Here is a 16,868-nt window from a genome sequence, read left to right as displayed (position 1 = left end):
TAAGTTTTTTGTCCAGTGGTTATTTTATTTTGGGAGTGGGAGCTTACATGTGTGCCTTGTCATATTATTGTGCAATTTTGGTATCCATTGCAGGTTTTCATGGGGAACAACTTGTGTGGCTACCTTTATTTTGTTTACAAGTTTTTTTGTTTTTTCCTGCGGGAAATGATGGTTTGGCTGCACCTAGGCTATATTGTTCAGATTCTTCAGAAATGCCAACATGCACAAATAAAACACAAGCCACACCAGTTGTATGCCAAGGGGATCGCTTCTGTATGCTATGGGTGGTGAAAATTGTCATATCAGCAATTATTTCTCTCATCTTAGGGACTGTCCAACATTTTTCTGGTCGTACAAAGAGGATCTTCCTTCCTTCCCCATAAGTAGTATTATCAAAAACAATTCTTTCAAAATTGAATTTGTGACACCCGACCAATCTTTGTATGACTGAGAAAATTATGGATGGCCCCTTAAAAATGTTGTTTTAAAAATCAAGCGTCAGTTGGCAGTTGTTTGTTTTGATCTTGATGGATGGATCTATTCTAACACATTTACTGATGCTCATTATCTTCCAAAGGTTCAAAGAAAATTCACTGTTACAGAGCAAGAGTTGGAGCGTTCAGACGATCGCTGCAAGGATTTAGAAAGGTTAGTTCACGTTCTTCTTGTTTTTCTTTACAAGGGAGAAGGGCAAGACAATCTATTGTTGAAAAAACAAGATTTGTTCAGGACTGATGCGGCACTTCAAGGGGATTGCAAATAGACCAAGTCGAACCCCAGAACCTGAGGTTCCGTAAATATTCCTAAGATAGTTTGAAGTTGATGAGACCATGTTGTGTTGTTTCTTTCTCCCCTCTGCAGCAAGCTCAATGAACTTACAGAACAGGTTAGCGCTTTGCAGGCAGCTTGCAAGTCTGCTGAGGCCAGATACGAGAAGGCTTCTGAGCAAGAGGAGACGCTGGCTGTAAGAGTACAGGAGCTCAAACTAGAGAAGGAAGATGTAAGTATGGACTCTTGGATCCTTCTACAATCCAGGCCAAAAATGAATAAACATTCTCTCCCTCGTCCCTCATCCCCCGTTCAATGTTGATGGGAGCGCTGAAGACCGCGCAAGGAGAGCCAACATTGAAGGGGGCATGGGGGCCTTGGTGCAGGGGCCCAATGAGATACGGCTGGGATTGTAGAATAGTGGCTGAGTTTTCTGCTACGAAGAGGATCAGGCTTGCAACAATAAAGAGTTGAGATTGTTAAACTTATTTGAGCAAATCATTTTTGTTGAGTTGTCACCGTCAGATGCCCATGTTTGAAGCAGTTCCCAACCCTCAAACTGGACATATTGTGCAATAGATTCACAGATGTTGAACATAGTCTGCTGGCTTGAATTATGCACTTTGAAAAGCTTATGGAAAATAGTGTTATGTTTACACAAAATGCAATTTACAGGAATTTTGTCTAACAGTAAGAGACCATTTATATTGATCATTGCAATGAGGATGAAAAACGCCACATGATATAATTTTACCCTAGACTGATGTGTTATAGATAGCGGTAAAAATTTTCTTAGATTTGAGTAGAGTCTCTTTCTAAACCACGGCTTTGACTCTGTCGCCATTTTGAAAACATATGCCTTGGGTGCCGGGCCTCATACAGGTGGGTTGAACCTTAGCTTTGCTTTAGAAACCGGTCGTATAGCCCGATTCATACTTCCTGCGAATGCATAGCGAATTTTGAGGTCGAAGGGCTGTGTTCACAGCAAACATTTTGCAGGGCTTGAGCACAGGTCAACTGATGCGAATTATTCGTTTTGAATTTGTGACAACAACATTTGTATCGTATCCACTTTCGCAAGTAGTATGAACCCGGCTTATATTAAGGTCAGCTCCAAACTTAAGTTTGAATGTTATCATCAACGCTTTTCTGTTATTTTCATCCCTTCTTATTTTGCTTGGTGACTGTAGCTGTCGAACCGTGACGAGTTTGCCAACCGGTCTATTAAGACCCTTCAGTCACAACTGGATTGTGCAGAAGGTGAGTGTCCTCCGCTAATCACAATGCATGATGGGATTATTACCCATCATGCACAGGTAAACAGTTATAGGCTTTCTTGTTTGTATACGTGTACAGGGCCGGAGGTAAGAATTTGGTGTTGTATTGTAGATGTGGTTTATTACCGTTCCACCGGATGTTAGATGCGGTGGTTACATAAAAATGTTGGTCTATGCTTAGTTTTTAAAATGTCATATGTAGATATTAGAACACATCAGGAGCAGTAGATAAGAGGTCTGGTGTAGAGATATTTTTTTAACCTAAATTTAAAAGCTTAGGAGTGCACATTGGGGACAAATTAAATATAAAAAACCAACCACCAACCATGTTTCAATATCTCCTCTTATGGGAATGCATAATGAAGTTGTTCATCTCTTGTGGCCAAAACCTCAGGACCGGAATTAAAAACGATTTATTAAAAAGTTTTGATGAATTCATTGGCCATTTTTCAAAGCCCTTTCTGCAAGGAGCTAGGGCACCCTCTAAGGAACCGATTCTGCGTAGCTCCTGGAGTGTTTGTATACAAACCTTCTCTACTTGTGTTGTCTTTGGCTAGTCTACTGCAGCATTAAAACTTGCTGTTGATTGAAATTTGTGAAGATCATAACACAACAATTTTAAAAACTCATTGGCAGCAGGAAATGCAACACTTCATTATTGTCTTCTCCAGATTTTATTGTCTTCTCCAGACAAGTTTATATTTCCACTGTCGCTTTGCTGGTGTTTCCAGTTCACTCTATGTGACAACCCTTGTATCTGTATTATCCATTATTTATTTACAGATATTCCTTTTGCTTTCTGAATACAATGATTTGAAATCAATCTTTTTCCTTAATACCTTGGTTTCAGCATTCAGCGATAACCCCCCGTCGTGCTTTTATAATCAATGTTCTCTTCTTCTTAGCTCGTAGAATTTTCCTTTTTTTACAATTTCTGTTGAGCATATTGCGAGTGAGTGATGCTGTAATAAAATTTCATGGCTTGATGTTTGACATGCTTACCACTAAAACATTAATTCATTCGTTCATTAATCGGCTTTTTAATAATTATAAAAAGAGCAAACTTTTCATGCGCATTCATCTTGTTCTTGCCTCATTGTCCCTGTTTTTGTGTTTTTCATGAAGTTGTGAACTTGTTACACTCTACTGCTCACCATCATTCCTAAAGCTGATCATTTTTTTTGTCATCCCAGAACAATATATGAAACACGCACTCAAGGTAAACCTAGCACAATAGACAAACACATTTCATGGCTGCTCAAACATTATAATGATCAAGTACCTTGTCTGAAATTGGGGCCTAAATTGTTTTTAATGGACTTTTTTTTATGGACCGGTTTGTTAAGGTGGGCTTCATTATATAATTTCCAGAGTAACAGGGGGGGGGGGGGGGGGGTGGGGATCATGTTGGTTGTGAGGGACCTAAGCATATTCAAAGGAGCTTGAAATTCCTTCAGGACATTTTTGTGTCCCCACTCAATACTAATACTAAGTATTACCATGGAGGCTATTTCTACCTCCATGGTATCACTATGACCAATGCAATCACATGTACAGTGTGTAAAACCAACCTCTACACCTAATTTGTACTTCAAATCTGCCCACTCAAATAGATTAGATTTTTCCCCTCTGCCAACTCGGCCCCTTTAAGTTCACTCTTGTCAAAAAGATCACAGCCTACATTCCATGCATGTATATGATAATCATGTGGCTAGAATGCCAGACATTTTACAGTGGTATGCTGGCAATGGCCTCTAGTAGTAGGCACTGTGTTACAGCTCAGAGTGTATGCCCACCAGGCTAGCAAGAGTCTGTACCTTATTATGGGATAGGGCTGTGATGTCACAAATATGCATTGCCTTATATGGTATGGGAGATTCATATTCAGGGGAAATCACAGTTTAGAAGTGTAGGATAAAATTACTTCCACAACTGAAACCACACTCAAATCAAAACACTTCTGAATATAGAAAATACAATGACTAAATATTCAATTCCCATAGTAATATTACAGTCAAGTTAGATAAATTCACAACCTACTAGTACAAATTGTACTCGGCTTAAAAGATTTGTCATTTATTTAAAATCAATTATGAAAAGTCGTTAATTTCTTCTAAGGTGTTGTTTTTCATACTGTCCTGTCAGTCTTTATCTTTCTGTTTTTTTGTAATTCTCTTTGACAACTTTGATTTTCCATGACCTTACTCCAATGTCTTATTGAGGGTCTTCGAAAAAGCAACCTTTTTCTTTTTAACACCCGCCTTACTCATTGCTTAATGCTTGGTTATACTGCCCTCAATCCCCCCCCCCCCCACCCCCACACCACCAACGGTTCATTAAAGCACATTCACTATTTGAATTATCAGCTAAAAGACTTCATAAACATCGCCAATAAAAAACAACATGAGAGTCACAGACTGTTTCTGTGTGATTAGCCATATTATACATGAAATAACAAACTTGTAACAATTGTGGCTTAAAGCCATTGGACCCTTTCGGTACAGAAAAAAAAAAAAAAGGTCACAGATTTACAAATAACTTACAGGGTTTACAGAAGGTAGTGGTGAAATACTTCTCTTGAAATATTATTCCATGAAATGCTTTACTTTTTGAGAAAACAGTAAAACGATATCAATTCTCGTTAACGAGAATTACGGATTTATTTTAAACACATGTCATGACACGGCGAAACGTGCGGATACAAGGGTGGGTTTTCCCGTTATTTTCTCCCGACTCCGATGACTGATTAAGCCCAAATTTTCACAGGTTTGTTATTTGATATAGAAGTTGTGATACACAAAGTGTGGGCCTTGGACAATACTGTTTACCGAAAGGGTCCAATGGCTTTAATTGATTGTGTGGGTCAGGAGACAATAAATGAAAAGCCATGCACAATGTTCAGCATGTAAACACATTGTTCTTAATATTGGTTGTTGTAACAACCAAAATCTGCAACTAATGCATTTTTCAGAAACAGTTTTCAGTTCAGGGGGAAATATTTTACAGAAAAAAAATGGTTCTAGTATGAATTTCATAATAGGTAATCTTTTGAATTTAAATTACATTTCTCATCCTCAGCAAACTTTAATTTTCCATACCTAACCTTTCTACTAATAATATCAGCCCACTTTGTATTTATCTCTTAGCTCTGTTCTTGGCATGGATGGTGGTTTGATCACAGTATAGGTTTAATGCTAGCGTCTTTATTCAATCATAACCAGCCACAGGAACGTGGTGATTGATTTAACAAGATATCTGCCTGATGTGCATGGTTTTTGGCAGTGCTGATCGGGACCAATTACGGAAATCGGAACAGTAGTTAGATTAAGGGGAAGGGGGTCAAACACAACGGGTACAGAAATAAAATTTATTTTAATTATTTGAAAGTAGTTAGATTCATATTGGTTTCAGATATGTGGACATTTTTTTTTAATGAGAATGTTTTTTTGTCAACTGTGAGTCGACATATTTAATACTATTGTGGTCGTGCGTTGATGTATAACTTTCAGCAGACACTGGTATTTTTAATATTGGTACAAGTGGTACTTATCCACTGGTTATGTCATACTTCATCGTGTTGTCAGTTCTGTGTTTTGTTTTTTCATGGACGGTAGTTTTTGCTAATCGAAACCAAAAGATATGATGTTTGAACTAACATTAAGTTCAGCTGAACTTCACTGCATGTATGGGTTGTAACAACTCTAGACAGTAGTAACGAATTATCGATGCATCTGCGTCTTGAATACCCCTGTCGAGTCTAAGCAAGAGTAGATAATTCTAGTAGGAAAAACCAACTCTCAATAAAGTCATGTCCGAGATACAAAACCAACTTTCAATCGCACTGAAACATCATGGTTGATGTGGAAGGATATAGTAAACTTTGTGTGTAACATAACTTGGAACATTGGATATCTTAATTGGGAGTTCATTGTAAAATCTTTAAGGGTTTGCACATCATTAGGTGACATCCCAAGGAATCCGTTTCTTTATTTGGTAAATAAAGATCTGCATCAAGTTCTTAGTAAGACATGGGGATAAACAAGATCAGTGATAAGCCTACACTTTAGTTTTAAGACAATTGAGATTGTCCCCACTAACTGGTACTTTTCTATTGTGTTCTCAGCGAGAACATTGGAAAAGGACCGATGAGTGGTAACGCCCCTTTGTCTCAGAAGTCTCCCACTGGAAATCATCTCTTACGCAGAACTTAAAAAATTATAATCTGAATTGTGTAACTGCTTAGCAATTTATTGAACTTCAAAACAAATGCCAATAAAAACTTGGTAATGTGGAGTACGAAAAATTGTTTAGTGAAGGAACCTGAACGAGTCTAGATGTTATGGTAAACTCTCTATATGAAAAACAGTTTGGCTACATTTCAATACAAATACCCAAAAAAAAACTTGGCTGTTGAACATAAAAAAAATTGTTAAGTGATTGACCAGTGGTGCACACCCTCCAGGCACGTTCCATAGAGTGATGTTCATTTAATAAGGCCCATTGTGAATGCTCATTTGAATGGTCATTGAACGTCTTTAACACTAGTTGACATCGTGGTTTGAGTTTTTGCATGGAGGTATTAATGGATGGTCCACCAACAGCCTTATTCAATTTGATTCTAGATCATTCAAAAGAGTCACTTATGATAAGCACATTTAAGAATCATTGTGAAATTTGTCCCAAAATTCTCTCTGACAACAAACTGAATGGTCTTGCAAGCCCATAATGAGGGCCTAAAAAAATAGTCCAAAATATTAGAATTTAAAGGGAAGCAAATACTTCTTGGGTGGAAATACAAAACAAAATTCATTCTTTCTGAATTTTGGAATTAAATCCAGCTAAAATGTTGTTTTAAATTATTATTGCTTTTATATTTTAACCAAACAATATCTGGGGGATTTTTTATATTGAAAAGATCTTGATCTGGTTAGCTCATTTACCTAGTTTGTTTTGTTAAGCTTGCGCCAGTTTCACTTAGTAAGTTTAGGGAACTTATATCCGATATATAGGTGTACAGCATTTGTCATTACCAAAGCTTGAGAGCATGGGTGTGGAATTTCGTTTAGTTTGTTTGGATTAATAATTAACAAAAAAAGGAATAAAACCAAAGAAAATACACCAGTCATGAGACCGCAGAGTTTAAAGGCGAGATGACGCAGTGGCACAGTCCTAAGAATGACGTCCCATCAAAAGGACTTGTTCCCCTCGGTAAGAAGGAATTTCACCATTTTGTGTGGTTTGACTTTTTTTATTTATATATTTTTTTATTCAGTGATTATAGAATTAAAAGCATGGTGACCAGTGGATTGGATGAGTTGAATCCATATGACTATCTTAACAATCCAAATATATATGTGTGACAAGCTAGATGAAGCGGTAAGAAGTTTGGTTTAATTGACAAGACGAGTAACAGTTAGAATCTCTACTTCTTATAAGTGCAGTATTCTGGCTGGTGCCTTGTGGTTGAAATGCACAGCAACATGTGAAAAGTTAAAAGACAGGGATTTGGTCTCTGTCGCTCCCTTAGTAAGAGGTACTTGTCTTCGTTTTTTTCTTCCCGCAATCAACTTGACACAGTCTTTTCTTGATGATGGTTGTGATTCTTGTACTCTTGAAATGGAAGTTTTCATTTTCCGGCCTTTAGGTCTCTTCAATTTCTCTGTAACATTTGTATTTGTTCTTAACAAATTTGTTTGGGGAAATGTGGTTGATTTTCACTTCTCACAAAACCTAAATCTTCAAAATCTGGACAAAGGTATGAATTAATTCAAGTTGTGTTTACTTTGTTGATGGTCACATTGGCCTGGTGTGAGGCTCTTGGTTTTTGGTTTATCGAGATCTCAACAGTACATTCAGTGACTCGCTATGTAAGTGGCTTTAATCTATTTACAGGATTCTTGTGAAAGACTACATACAGATATTACACAGTTGAAGTATTCTAACTATCTAGTTGTCGGACATGCGTCTTTCAGTTTCTGGGTTTCTCTTATCATCTTCATACCTTGTTTCAGCTATGCCTGCCCAGCTTATCTAACGTATACATGCCTCAAATCCCGTATACATAATCATTGCTGTAATGTTATACATAAAGGGTCCTCGCCCATTAGACCCATCCACCGAATTGCGGCTGCAAACAAAGAACAAAGAAACTCTTTCTTTTTTAACTTTTTGTTTATTGACTTCAGATCAAGTTCACAAAAAGAAGAATGCTCTATGTGGAAAGGTTTGCGGTAACACCATATAATGACTGTCTCTAGAACCGTTAGTTTCAACTCAACGTTTCGATCTGTAATCTGGAGAAGACCACCCCAACTCATTGGAGATAGTCATTACATGGTGTTACCGCAAACCTTTCCATATCCACCATGCAAAGTTTCAAATTCTAGAATGCTCTAGATTGCATAGTGTGACTTTTGAAACCAAAGATGAAAAAAACCAAGTACTTTGTACAACATATTCCGAGGACATTATTTTTAATTGAGCGTGCTTCGGCCAAACTTGATCCAGATTACCCCATAGTGTTGACAAACCGCTTGGGAGAACCCTAACCTGTATGATCACTCCCCATTGAGCCCTAGGCTCTCAGCAGATGTAGAAACTTTGTAGAGCGTCTATATTGGGCTTGAGCTGGTTGTTGCTTGGGCTTGGTGGTGTATCAACATTCTTATTATCAAAAACAAATCAAACTTTTTAACTTAATATCAGGTGCTTTTACTAGACTAGGCAATCTCTTTGTACTCAATTGGCTAACATCTCGTGGTTTGTAGAAGTGTTCAAAAGGTTAACAAGAAACCTTGAGTCCAATCTTATAAAAGTACATTGGTCATGCACACATTCAACATTGTTGAAGACTTTTTTTAAAAATCCATTATAAAACTCTTCCTGCGGTAAGATGATGCTTTATAAAACAAAAACGCACCAAAATGAAAACTAAGGATTTCCTTTTTGTGGTTGTGAACAGGAAACATTTCCTGTCATAATTTCATGGGCATTACGACTGCCGGACGTTCTGATTGGTCAATTCACATCAAAAAGGAAATGCATCAGTGATAATGTCAACAAACATACTAGTGTCGCTATGACACTGATAGTTACTGCGGCAACAATAGTGGACTGAGGAAAAAACATTTTCAAAACAAACATTGATTCACATCTGAATGTTTATTCATTCTTGGGAAATGTTTGCTCTAAAATTAAATCTGCAACAAATGTGCCCAACAGCACTGTGGGAATACAATTTCCTTCTGTCATTAATTTTAAATTTTTTAAAACAATTTGTTTTCTTTTCTTCAGATCTTGAATTTTAAACAGTAACAAAATTTCAGCCTTAATTTGTTTGTTCATGAAAAGAAAGTTGTTCAACTTAATCTAGTATAACAACTGAAAATTGTGCATTTTGACCAATAATTTGACCAATCACAAGGCAAGGACACTTTCCGCTGCCACCTCCCATTGATTCATTGAGATTTGTAGAGTACTCTTGCAGTGGTTGCACAGGATTGGACAAAAGCAGTGCCGACAGCGGTGACCAAAACAAATTTTCAAAACATTTTTATTAAGTGCACCTCAAGTCTTCATTTTGATTGACTTGGTAATGCTTACTCTCATATCTAAAAGGGAGCTTGTTTGGTTCCGTTGTTGTTCCTACATACCATTATCTAAGACCACTGAGATGTTTGTCCAGTCCTGTGCTATGCTTACTGGCTCAAAATCAGTCACAGCTCGATCATTTCCAAACTGCTGCTAAAGCTTCAGCCTTGCTGAATCATCCAAATGTCATATGGGAAGTGTAAAGCCTTCCTTTGGAGAAAAATGTTTCATGGGTCAGTTTTGAGGAAGCATTGGAGATGGGTGATAGAGATGCTTGGTGGCAGGCGATTGCACTGTCTTCCTCAGATCACTGTCTTGTGAACCGAGTTACTCTTGGTTAAGACTTCATCTGAATGCAAACTGTAGCAACTTACAGAAGAAAGCGCTATAAAATGGACTTCCGCACAGATGATGTTGACCAAGTTACAGCGTTGCTAAAGTGCTGTAACTTGGTCCTGCAGATGATGTCGACCAAGTTACAGCGTTGCTAAAGTGCTGTAACTTGGTCCTGCATTTCCGACAGTTGTGTAGAGGCAAAATTGTTTCTCATGCTTCTCTGCAAAGTGGTGTGACATCATCAGTGCTAAGGTCTATTGTTTGTGACAGAAGACAGTTTGATGTTCGCCTTGAACTCTTGTGAAGTTGAAACCATTGAAGATGCTACGAAGCATTACTGATCTATCCCCCATCTCAACCACCCCACCCCCTTAAATCTATCTCTGACTGATTTGGAGCCATACCCCCTTTATTGTTAATCTTCTTAAGTCTGCATGTAACATTTCCTACAGATCAACTAGCTGCCGAGAGAGAGAAATCCAACAAACTTAAAAATGAGCTGGACGAAGTGACTACGGAACTCAACCTACTATGAGCAACGCATCAATCGTCTTCTATTATCCAGTCCCTCTGTGGTCGGCATTATTCCTATTTTTGGTTTTGTTTTTAAAATTAATTGTAAACCCCCGAAGAGAGGTGATTCCATAAAGGTTGGGAGAGTGGCGCATAAATGGTCTTGAAGTTGGCAATACTTTTTTTATTCAAGTACAGCCAACAATAATAATTCAGGAAAAAAATGCACTTTTGACACTCGGCGGTGAGTTTTTTTCACAACGGTGGCGTGAATTTTACCAATTTGTGTACTTCAGACTCTAGTTGTCAGGTCAAACGCAATTAAAAATGGAAGCTATTTTGTCAATGCAATCACAAAAAATCTCCTGATATTGCATTTTCACCTGTTTGCATTCTTGGGATGTATTTGCCAATATTACAGATAAACCTGCCATATTATTTTTGTCTTTTGTTTGGTCCCGAGATCAAACAAAGAATTAGCACCACTGCAACTTCTCCTCCAACAGACTCTCTTGTGCCTTAATTCCCACCTTGGTCTGGAATCACCCCTCTCATCTATCTCTCCTTCATTCTGCTGTTCTGAAAACCCTCTCTTTAGACCTAGCAACTCACTTCAAAAGCATGTCCCATAGTTTTGATGTCGTGTCGGTTTAGTTTCCCTTGAACCTTGTCAGCAGAAAGACAAGTTCTGCTTAGTAGACAAGTTCTGCTTAGTACACTCTCAAATTGAAGCATCTGCCGCTTGCATGTTGCATGGTGGCTATGTGTCTGCATTAGAGCATTAATAACCAAACAACAAAAACCAACACTTAATTCAAACTCTTCTGCTCTCAAGCTCTTGAGAACTTTGCCCAAGATTTGATGAGGGTAAGTATGTCAAGGCACTTTTTGGGAATCCAAACTGCAAAGCATTGGGACATGCATGGGTTGTTGCCTTTAAGAGGGGCTCCAAGGTTAAACTCAGTTGTGTGATCCACTCATTTTCCAATAGGTTGAGTCTTTATCAAAATGGGAGGAAAAATTACAAGTCTGTAACCTTGCGTTAAAATTGTGTAAAATGCCACTGTGTTTGATATCCTTCAAGAACTCAATTTCAAGGAATTTTCAGTTCATTCCTAGATTCTGATGATATTCAATCAAAATGGCATTGAATTTGAGCTTTTGGCCTGCGCAGAAATGCCTGTTTGGAATGTACAGACCCGTTTGGTTTTGCTGTCTGATGATGTAATTTTTCAAATTTCTCTCTGAAAGAGTATCACGTAAATTCATACTTTACACCATTTTAACGTGTGACCTTAAACTTGTAAGTTTCCCCCCACTTTCATGAGAACTCTATCTATTGGAAAATGAGTGCATCACAAAACCGAGTTTGACCCTGGAGCCCCTCTTTAACAAAGCTATATCATTGAATTGAAATGTTTCCCATTGTGATATCTTTGGAGCTGGTTTGCTAAAATGACTAATGCGCAACAGACAAATTACTTCTCCTGCCTAATTAGCATAAAGGTTGTATGCAAATTACCTTAAAGGTCATTTTGTGTGTTACATTTCATCAGTGATAAGGCTTTATAATGCAATATCTTCTTTTCATATGTGCCTGTCAAAAGGCAGTTGCTTGAGGGCGCTGTGACTTAAACATTTGTTCATAACAACTGCAAAAGCAGAAGAAATGTCATTCTTTGATAATATTCACTGTGTGCATTTCAAATATCAAATGCCATTGCTTAAAATATGCAAATAGTGAGACAGACTTTTTTGTTTGTCTCCCATAACTTAAATTTGAATTTGAAAACAAATATGGCTCCTTCTGTGCATCAAACTTATGTATGAAGATCAAACTTTTCAGAAATATTTATGAAGGCATTTTGCCTGCTACCAGCATAAGTGACCCTCAATCAGCTCACTGTTGGAAGTGTTGTGATTAACTACCTCTCAGAGAAGGCACAATTATCTTTTCATTCAAAACCCAGAAACTAATTAACCAATCAAGAGCCGAATGGCCTAATGTGCAATGGGGGGGCAGTTAACAAAGATGTGCGTACTCAGTTTTAGTACAACATTTAAAACAGAAACGGACATTTTATGCACAAATGATTTTTGCTGGTATGATATTCCATAAAAGCCGATGTAAAAAAACTTGCTGTGTGAAATTTTGTATAATAGCATTCTTAATACTGTAGTGGTTTATGCCACACACCTAAAGTACTTATGTTAAGTTGGTGACCGGTTAATGCACTCACTATTTTCACAAGTATTGATGAGTCTCACTATTTTCACACATGGTGATGTGTGTTCGGCAGATCTGGTTGTTTTCCCGTGTGACTTTATCGTGATTTGACTTTATTGTGGTAACATTTGCATAATGCATGATTCTTCTTGGAGAGCCCTTTGTCATCAACATTTCTTCCTTCATTCAGCAAAGAATCATATTCTGTACACAGATAGAGAATGCATAAATCCAATTTTTAGTTTCCAATTGTTCAAATTAGAAGAAAGTGGATCGTAAAATCACGGATCCTGTGGTCAAAAGATAGGTACAAAACTATACTACCTTTGGAGTCAAAAGATTTCACAAATATCTACCAAAACTGTTTTTTAAAAACCTTAAAATTGTCAGATTAGTGACCTTTTTACACCATTAAAATTAAAATCATGTTTTAATTTGTTTTGTTATATTTCTCTTGAACCAACACAGTGAACCAACAAGGCTCATTTGAAGACACTAAACTAAAATTGGCCCTCTACTGACAGAATATGATCACTCAAACAAGCTGATTTACTGTGGTGAATGGACTACTAACAAGTCTATTGACTGTGGTAAACAGTTGAATCACTTTTAACAGGCACAACATCCATACAAACAAAAACAACATAAAAATACATGATTTATTTTCGTTTTATTTACCATGAAGTTTCATTCAAGTTACCACACATAACCGCAAGAAGTAGAACAACTCAAAAACTTTGAAAATATGACCATGTTTTGGAGGGACATTAAACTCAAACCCTTAGTTTCATCAAAGCGTGATCTCCATGGCGATTTGGGCTCCATGGAAACCATTCAAAACTCCATAATCCTATCACAATTCTAAACACAAACATAGTTTATTTTTGCATTTCTGTTGACGATAGCATTTTTTGTTTGATCATTAACAAGCTTACTTGTTACTTTTCAGCGTTTATTCTAACTGAAAAAAACCCATGACAGTTTCCTTGAACAACTCTCCACCTTCTTAGAGGTTGTTATACACTTTGAATAACTTATTATTTCTTATAGGATGTTGCAAGAGTCGGTAGCTGTGGCATAACATAAGATGATGGGTGGGGTTAGGGACTAGGGAGGGCGGAGGTAACCACAATTAAGGGAAGTTTCAACTAAAGCAATGTACAACACAAACAAGACACGTATTGAGTGTTAGAGTTTAGCGCCCTCTATTGTTTCACTCCTGGTTTTCCTGCCCCCGCCTCAGCCTGTCTCCCAAAATTTGTATTTTTAGTAGTCGGTGCCTTGTGATACCCATTTAAATGAAAACATGCGTTGTCCAAAATGTGTTTGAGCAAAATGCCCTGTAGTCCGTTATTTTAGAAATTCACAGTGGAATTGTTTTAACTTTTGGTGAAAATTTTTCGACAGTTAATAGTGCATGTGTATAAAACGAGCTTTGCATCAAATACGAGAGAGAGCTTAGGTGTTGAGTTTTGTTTCCACATACTACTAACTTGCTAATTAACAAAATTAACCTTGCTGTGTTGTTCATCATTGGGTGGTCTTCCCGTTCAGTGTGTCTTGTCTTTGGGTCGCCAGTGGTTCTATCATTGGTGGTGTGTCAAACACTATTGCACTTAGTTCTGTGTCGAGATGGTGTTGTGGTTCATATTGACATTCATAATATCTGCAAATTCAGTCAAGACTGAACATTCAGTGTGTGATTCTCTTTTCGGTTGCGAACATTTGTTTACTTACTCTTGTTTTTTAATAAATAATGAATAGCAAGATTATTTATAGGTAGCATAAAGTTTAAAGTGCAGTGAAGTAACGCAGGATACCCCTTCCTTTATTCTGTTACCAAGGTTGTCAAGATGATTGGTTTCATTTGTGTCACTGCACTAGCAACTCATTCTCTTATTCATGTTTTTATTCTTCCATGAATAAAAACACAAAGTGCCTCGATGAACAGTTTTATTTTAACACTACTCATGTTTTCAACTAACAGAACATTTTCCTTAAAAGTGCTTCCTTGGTTGAGATATCATAAGGTACAGTAGGCATCTGGTTCTTGGGAAACTAGTCGCAAGAATCTTGAAGAGATTGGTGCTTGGAAACCGTGTCAGCGCTCAGACTTGCTCTAAACCTGATCATCATTTTCTAAAACTTCACATCCTTCGTAATTTGTTTTGGATGTATTTAAATTGTGTTTACATGTACCTGGTACCAAGACCTCCAATGCCCAATTTACCAGCTGAATGTGTATCTCAACAAAGGAACCTGACTCACACTACAGGAATGCATGCTTAGTGCTGATTAACCCGCACCATAGTACCCAATGCTGGTTATGCGCCACGACTAACATGGTTTTGGGGTCCTGTCATTTTATTTCCAAAACTTAGGGTGTTTTAATCTAACACTCTTCTTCTGTTGAGTTCACCCAAAAGTCTTTAATTGTATAAGACTGTGTCTAAAATCAGCCATAGAAATGTAGCCAAAAAGAATCAGCGCCCAATTCATACAACTGTTTGTGCTAACCAGAAAGTTATCAGCTAAAACTCACTTTCCTTTTCTTGCTTCAAATAATGACTATGTTGGTTGTGAGATGAAGCGGTTATTATTGTGTGGCTGCGTTAGGTCTAAAAAAAGAATGTTGACAAGTTTTTCTTAGAACGTGAACTAGCATAGGGAAGCAACCAGATCTGCTAAAAACGACATTCCTATCACTGAATTGTTTTTATTACTGCTAAAAACTATTGCTGAAGCAGTTTGTTTGTTTGTTTGTTTGTTTGTTTGTTTGTTTGTTTGTTTGTTTGTTTGTTTGTTTTGCGTTTATTTTTAATATGAATTATGTCTAATGAACTATTTATTTTCCTCTGTGATTTCATTATACTAATTTTGATGTATATTTTTCTTCTCTTTTCTAAATATTCCTATTCCTATCGTTTCCACTTTCCTCCCTTTGTCCTCTCTACTTTTTCCTCCCCCTCTAACCTCCCCTTTCTGTCACCCACCATCCTCCGTCATACACCGTTCATCTGCAGATGACTTGAATTTTACAAAGGAAAAACTCTACCGCATGCAAACTGAGTACGATCAAGCTCTCTGCGACATGGGCAACTTCTGAGGAGCTCAGCAAGTCTCCACAAGCAACCTTCAAATGCCCCCTCCCGGCAACCTTTATCTTAGCATCTTGGCAACTCCGGATCTCAAGATTGCCTTGTCCATTTATCCTTTTAATCGTCATCATTTCAGTTTGGTGACCACATAATAATTGTTATTAACAGTGTAGTCACAGTGGTAGTTGTATTTCATGACAGGTGAACAAAAAGCCTCGAAGTAGGTCAACTAATGGCTTTGAACATTTGGAAGATGTTGGATTGTCACCTTCACTTAACAGACTGAATGTGCCTTTCTTTGAAAACCAGGTGTAGACATATGTTTTGTCACTTTCCTACTTCGGAAAAATGTCGGAGAAAATCATTTTTTAATTCATATCTTTAAAAAATATTGTTTCGTAAATTATTGCAAGAGTATCCAGAACATTTGCCAATGATTTACATTCATTTCATTCAAATATTTCACATGAAAACACACGTATCGTTTACAATATTTGTGCTGCATCCCAACATGATATGCCTCTTAAAGTCGTGATTACAGCCATCTTACATAATCCCACATCTCCCAATGTTTGAAGTCAATGTCCTAACAGTCGAGGCATTTCCAGTTATAGTCCCTGTCTACAGACTATCGTCTACGAATGAAGACTGCCCTCTGTTGACAGTGACTGCTCAACTGAATGGTTAATTGCATAAACTGTGAAGCGTCTTGAAAGTGGTGGTGGTGGTTTTTTATTATTTTATTATTATTATTATTATTACAGTGCACTTTGCATGTATCTGTGGATGAAATAGTACAGTAATGGGGAAATCTGTTTTGTAAAGTATGTATCCGCGTTTCTTAGAAGTTAATCAATGTAGTATGTAGATTTCCTCAGAAATATTCAACAAATTTTTAAAAAAATATTAATTTTGTACGTTAAAATATTGAATTCATTCCAAGTTGCATAGGTTAGGCTTTTTTTGGATAGTTTTTATCTTTTGCGATTAGTTGTTTGTTTGTTTGTCTATGCAACTTATGACATTCTCTTGCTTTTTGTTTTCTCTTCACTTCTTTTC

The 16,868-nt window shown here is 37.3% G+C and overlaps 1 protein-coding gene across 5 annotated transcripts in view; it reads left to right on the top strand.

The window, feature by feature from the left end:
• LOC139942139 (uncharacterized) overlaps positions 1-16,868 on the top strand; it is a 43,411-nt gene that overhangs the window by 23,595 nt on the left and 2,948 nt on the right. For 3 of the 5 annotated variants that reach the window (XM_071938863.1, XM_071938866.1, XM_071938867.1), the window contains 5 exons: positions 578-648; positions 862-1,000; positions 1,959-2,028; positions 10,424-10,546; positions 15,735-16,162. In XM_071938863.1, the coding sequence (XP_071794964.1) occupies positions 578-648; positions 862-1,000; positions 1,959-2,028; positions 10,424-10,506 (363 nt within the window). In that variant the 3' untranslated portion in view covers positions 10,507-10,546; positions 15,735-16,162. Of the gene's footprint in view, positions 1-577; positions 649-861; positions 1,001-1,958; positions 2,029-10,423; positions 10,547-15,734; positions 16,163-16,868 lie in introns of those variants that run through there. The other 2 variants (XM_071938865.1, XM_071938864.1) reach the window with 2 other exon arrangements.

This window comes from Asterias amurensis, chromosome 9 (assembly GCF_032118995.1).
Source record: "Asterias amurensis chromosome 9, ASM3211899v1".
Classification (NCBI taxonomy): Eukaryota; Metazoa; Echinodermata; class Asteroidea; order Forcipulatida; family Asteriidae; genus Asterias; species Asterias amurensis.
This window is presented reverse-complemented; position numbering and strand designations above follow the sequence as displayed.